At 47.1% G+C, this 6,000-nt stretch overlaps 1 protein-coding gene across 1 annotated transcript in view; it reads left to right on the plus strand.

Moving 5' to 3' along the window:
* The window catches only part of LOC124169526 (formin-like protein 20), a gene marked incomplete at its 5' end in the record, with an annotated part of 44,020 nt that extends 38,252 nt beyond the window's left edge, over positions 1-5,768 (plus strand). Inside the window, one exon of the mRNA XM_046548159.1 lies at positions 3,870-5,768. Coding sequence (XP_046404115.1) covers positions 3,870-5,178 — 1,309 coding nt within the window. The remainder of the gene's footprint in view (positions 1-3,869) is intronic.
* Positions 5,769-6,000: the final 232 nt, after the last annotated feature.

The raw sequence follows: 6,000 nt of genomic DNA on the forward strand, positions 1-6,000 counted from the left end.
CATTACTTTTAGACCCAGCAGCAGAGGGAGTTATCACAGGGTTGCATACACATGACAATGGGAAGAGTCCAGTGGCGGCATGTTAGCAATAGGGAACTTGCATATATTTCAGATATAATCAATAGCCCCAAAATTATTTAAAAATATATGTTTGCATACCTCGGTGAAAGTTTTTTTATTATTTTATGACGTGGTTTGCGATATTTAATGCATCAAAGTTCACGAGAATTTTCAAATGCAAGTGAGAAGCGAAAACGCCCGATGATTGGCTGGTAGAAAAGTGACGTCATAGTTCAGTACGAGGCACGGCGGCACGGCCATAGTATAGGTTGAATACTTGAATACATGCGACGGCGTGGTTATGATTCATTTATTGAAGTGCAGACGTATCGGAGTTGTTCATTGTGACTTCAGGGCTATTATTTGATCTATTTCTCCTCCATTGAAAGTGATAGATTGCGTAAAGATGAAGGCATATGGTTATTCTTAGGCTGATCCTAGCAAGCTTCCTGTTACTGATTCCATCATGATAACAGGGTATTTTAGTGAAACTGTAGAATTCGTCGGCTCGGAAAGTCGATGCCGAGAAATGGAAAGGTAGCTGATCTTTAATGTTTCATAGTTCATAACAAAGTGAAACTTGCGTATAATATTGGCGAAAGCGTATACTCAGGTGAAATGTGTATTCTTTTGGCAGTCCGGTAGAGTCTTATGGTGAACTTATTTCCACCTCGAAACTGTCGATGATACTTTCAACTTAAAAATACCTTGCCTTGAGGGCGACAGGAAGCTCTGAGGAAGGCAGACTATTAATGTTTCAATTTAGTAGCGATAATATAGACGAACTTCCAACACAATCTAACATCTTGTGACATAAAAACCCCGAAGCCACTTCCTATTCTGCAGAAAGAATCGGTCAATCGCCCTTCGATCAATATAATAAACACAACGTCTTCAGGTGTTAATAAGTTACTTTTGAAATGAAATACTTCCTAAATTAGCATTAAAATGTACATGTTTTCCAAACAGAGTCTTTAATACATTTTGGGAGCTTTTCTCACGATATATCTGAAACCTTCTCTAAAGGCGAGCTCATCGTCATTGCGATCGGTTGTCACTTAAAAATTCCGTATCGGAAATCCTAGAGGGATGACTTTCGACGATGACCGTGATCACCTGCACTTTCACTATCACTGGAACCCGTGGTGAAAATATCATCCCAATCCAATTTCTATTTGGTTTTAACTGGGGAAAGAGCAACATAGAACTGCACATTCTTTGGGCAACTTTGGCTTTGACTTTCCCTCAAACACCCCATTTCCCCTGTGGTGCACATCAGTCCTATCTTTATACGATGGCCTGACAACCTTTAAATGGATCCTTGGTTTATCCTGACAGCCAACTAAATGGAAATTGCTGATCCACACATGTCCATTCTTATCTCCATAGTTTCCAAATCAAAGGCCGCGGAACATTCCTCTTGTGACTCAACTTTTTTTTTGAAAAGCAAGCAACGGCGTAGAATTAAATCAAAGAATGCTGCGATTCATTTTTTGTGACCACCTCTGGATTCCATTCTTTTTCCATCTACAACTCCCTTTATCTTTCGGGGTAAACTATGGGACAAGATAATGTTTAAATATTTTCATTAATTTATAACAAAATATAAGTTCTAAAAATACCCAAAAGCCATTTTATTAATCCGCACTGATGAGTGTAAATTAATGTGGAAGATGAATGCTGTAGACATAGTAGTTTTCCTTAGGTTGAGTTGCAAAGTTCATGAAGTTGACAAAACGGCTAATTTTTCGGTGCGCGGAGTCATTTATTGCACTGACCATGTCTACATTTTTCAATTTTTTTGTAATAAAATAATCAGAATTTAGGATAAAATTTCCTTTAAAATGACGTATAGTTCATTATTATAGCATGTGGTGAAGCCAGGATATAAATTTGCAAAGTACAGCGGCACATCATTTTGACGCCGAGAGTAGAAGAAAACGCTGTCTTCTTGGCTGGCACTCGAATGCATGAGGATCAACGTTGCTCTATATTTTCATATTTCCTCCCTTGATTTTAAGCATCATGGAATTTTCTATGTCCTTCCGTAACTGAAATTGAACAAGTGCCTTAATAATTTGAGTCCATCGTAACGATCGTAACCATCGAGAAACACCTATCTCGATTTTTGTTCGGAAGTTGAGTTTTTATTCTACGGCGGCCGAATTATCGAAAAATCTCAGTTTCAAGTTATTCAGTCAATGAAATATGGAAATATTATTTATATTAAAGTTATCTTCGCTCACATAGCACACGGGTTTATCATTCCGTTTATTATACTCTTATTTTTCCGTAACGCTCATCCCGACAGACGGCATGCATCGAGGCTTTTCTTCTAATTTCCTCCATGGGAATGTAGACGAAAATTTTTTCTGGGGTGTTATTGCACAGAGGAACAATGCACCACTTGTAATTTTTCCTTATTTCACCCATGTTCTCCTTTAAACGCAACGTGGCTCTTCCAAACCTGCAGTTACTGGGCTTGGATCTTGGACTCGTACTGAACTATGACGTCACAGCCAAAGATTAGTGGGGGCGGTATTTTTTAGCCCGCGAAACTCGGGCGACTTTTGGGAGTCATTTTCTAGAGTATAAACTGAATTTTAAGCGGAAAAAAGTATATTGCGGTACTAAGTGTTTACTGTAGTATATCAGCATACTGTTTATAAAAAGTATGCAATTTCCCTAACATTTATGAATTACAGTGGCGCGCCGACTCCATGGGGCTTGAGGAGGCCCGAGCCCCCTCAAAAATTCGTTATGGGTGTGAGGAAAAATGTGTCAGGCTTGTAGATTTTCTCCGGAGTGTCCAGATATCGAGATTCGAGTTATCAGGGTTCTATTGTTGATCATATGTCTCCTCTAAAATGCTTATAAAACTTAACACTCATTACTTATAAAATTCCCGGTGCAAGACCCCAGTTTGGGCCCCCCAATATTTTTTGCAGGTCGGCATCCATGATGAATTATAAAAGAAAACTATTCCTTTACCACGATATAGATGAAAATCCTGTCTACATATGGATGAAATATGAAGCTCCAAACGGTACAGCTATCTTCTTGGCGAATTCACCGCTCTACAAGTGTACGATCCCGTGGCATCGCGCCGGTCGCATATTCGGTTTATGCGATCGCTTTTGGGTGCTCGGGCTGGACGAAGCAAGCGGGGGGTATGTACTGTTCAAATGGGTGATGGGAGCAGACTCAAAACGATGCGAGTGCGCACGCGCATATTTTTGGTGAGTGACTCGCAGGTAGTGTAGTGGTGTAGCTGCCACCTACACTACCTGCGCTCAGGATCCTAGTCCGTCAGTGCATTCGGTGCCATTTAGCAGAGCATTCATTTGAACTTCATGCCCTTTTTCATCATCGTATATCTTCTCTAAAGGCCGTATTACACGGTACACGGAATTGCGCAATCTGACATACGTGCGAAGGCGCAATCAAAATTGCGTCGTGTAAAGCGGTGAATTGCAAGAACACATGCGAGAATGCGTGGATGCGAGACGGCACAATAGCCCCTGTTCTAATTTCGTTCATGCATTCGCGCAATTCCACGCCATTTTAGAAATTAATGCAGCTCTAACCTGCGCAATTCCGTGCCCCGTGTAAAACGGCCTTAATGCACACCCTGGATATATAACCACCAGCCGCCACTGGAAGAGTCTTACTTAGATGTACAGAAATTTGTCATTGACGTACACAAACTGAAATCCATGTGCTCAGAATTAGGAAGTTCCCATTGGGGAACCTTGTTGCAATCTCAATTTGTAGCATCCCAAAATCTAACTCCTCTGTAACTGTTGCAGCGACAAGTGTCTCAACCAGTACAAGATGAACATCTTCTGCAAGGAGACGCAGGCCCACCTGGCGCAGCTGAAGGCCGAGGCCTCTGGAGTGGCTCCAGGGGCATCCGGAGGGGGCCTCATCATCACCCCTGAGCTGTGGATGCGAGACTGCTGCGAGGGGCCCTCGGGGGACGGAGGCTCTGCCCCCGAAAGCCACGAAGACGAGGACATCTGCGAGGACGAGGAGGACGAGGAGGGGAGCGAAGCCAGGGGGGGCAGGGCACGCCCCCCCACGGAAGAGCGGCGCCCCTCGGCGGAGGACGTTGAGGAAGACGGCGTTCCCCCCGCGAGAGCCTTCCTGCCCCCCAACAGGAAGCGCCCACCACCCCCTGCTGCCCCTCCCCTGCCCCCATTCTCAGAGGCCTCCGACGAGAACGCCTCCCCCGCCAAGGAACGGAGGCGGAAGAAGAGGAGGCGCAAGTCCAAGGACATTGCCCTTCCCCCGCAGGCCTTCCCGCCCATCCGGCCGCCTCCTCCTCCGGGGGCAGCCCCGCAGCCGCCCCCAGGCATCTTGCAGCCCCCTCTTCGCCGGAGGACTCCGCCCCCACTGCTGCCTCCACCGCCCCCTCCACACCACACCCCGCCCCTCGCGCCGCCCCCGGCGTTCCTCCCTCCCCATCTCCCGCATCCGCCCCCCCACCATCTCCCACCCCCCTCCCTCCACCACCTGCTACCACTGCCCCCAGGTGGGATACCGGAGGCCCACCACCCCTTTGCACGCTTCCTCCGCCCCCACGGCGACCCCATCCCGCCCCCGCACCCCCCCTCGCCCCACGCTCGGCACCCCCACCCTCCCCCTCCTCTTAGGCTGCCCCCGCCCTCTCTGCTGCCCCCAGTCACCATGCTGGTACCCTACCCCATCGTGTTACCCATTCCCGTCCCAATACCTATCCCCATCCCAGTGCTGGGGGCAGCTTTGCTTCAAAAGCTAGCGGAGGCTCGGCGGAAGGAGGAAAGCACAGGGGGAAGTCGAGATAGTCCCGTTGAGGAGCGGGGGGAGTCTGGGGGTCGGAGGCAAACGGACACTTCCGAGGATACGGTGGAGTCCCCGCCCCCACGGGTAACACCTCCGCCCCCGACGCCTCCAGCTGCCCCCAATACTCCTGCCACAACCTCTGCAACCACGCCAACGCAGAGCCCTTCCCCCCCACCTGTGGCTGCCGCTGGAGGGGAGAAGGCGGAGGTAAAGAGCCGGAAGCGAGGACGGAGTGGAGGATCAACTGCTTCCGAAGATGGCATCTTGTTGAAGAGGAGTTACGTTCCCGTGTGATGCATCACTCACTCTCTCCGAGCCTTGATTGAGTGTTTGTTGGGAAAATGCACTTTGGGCAGGTAGATTACATTGGAATGCATTGTTATGGGGACTTTCTTCAGGTGGTTTGGTATTTAAACCTTCCGTGGTCCATTGTGCCAACCCCATGCTTGCCCTGCCTGCTGATTGCAGACAAGAGACCCACATTTAACGGATGAATGGTCACTTATCCAAGTTTAGTGCAGGCCCAGCATTGCTTAACTTTGGTGACATCGCAACAACACATGTGTCAATTTTATGTGTACCAAGGACTTACACTTATGGGATGGTGGGTGCTCTGAAGTAAACTGTTGCCGCCAGGAAGAGACACTTATAACTAGGTCTCTCAATCAACTGAAACCTGTTAAAAGGGATTTTTAGGGATGGTCGGATCGGATACATCGGATCCAAAGTCGCGGAAGACATAAGATCTGGATCCGAGATTTTAAATAATAGCTTCAGTGAAAGCAACTCCCCATAAGAATGGAAAGAGTACCGATTCTATCTTCGAATGTGCCTTCGCATGCGATTCTTGTCCTACTCATTAACTGTTTTATTTTAAAGCTCTCGCAGAGGTTATGTAGGAGAATTTCAGACGTGGAAAATAAAAAAGGCAAAATGCGACTGGCACATTGTGTGACTCTTCCCAAGAGATTGAACAACCATCGGGGGAATCTCAGTGTCAGGAATTTGAAAATGCATTAGGATCCGAAAATATCCGATCTGAAAGATCCGGCTCCGAAAATCAAGGATCCGATCCGAATTGGGATCCGAAAAAATCCTGGATTCGTCCATCCCTAG

This window comes from Ischnura elegans, chromosome 12, assembly GCF_921293095.1.
Source record: "Ischnura elegans chromosome 12, ioIscEleg1.1, whole genome shotgun sequence".
In the NCBI taxonomy this organism is placed as follows: Eukaryota; Metazoa; Arthropoda; class Insecta; order Odonata; family Coenagrionidae; genus Ischnura; species Ischnura elegans.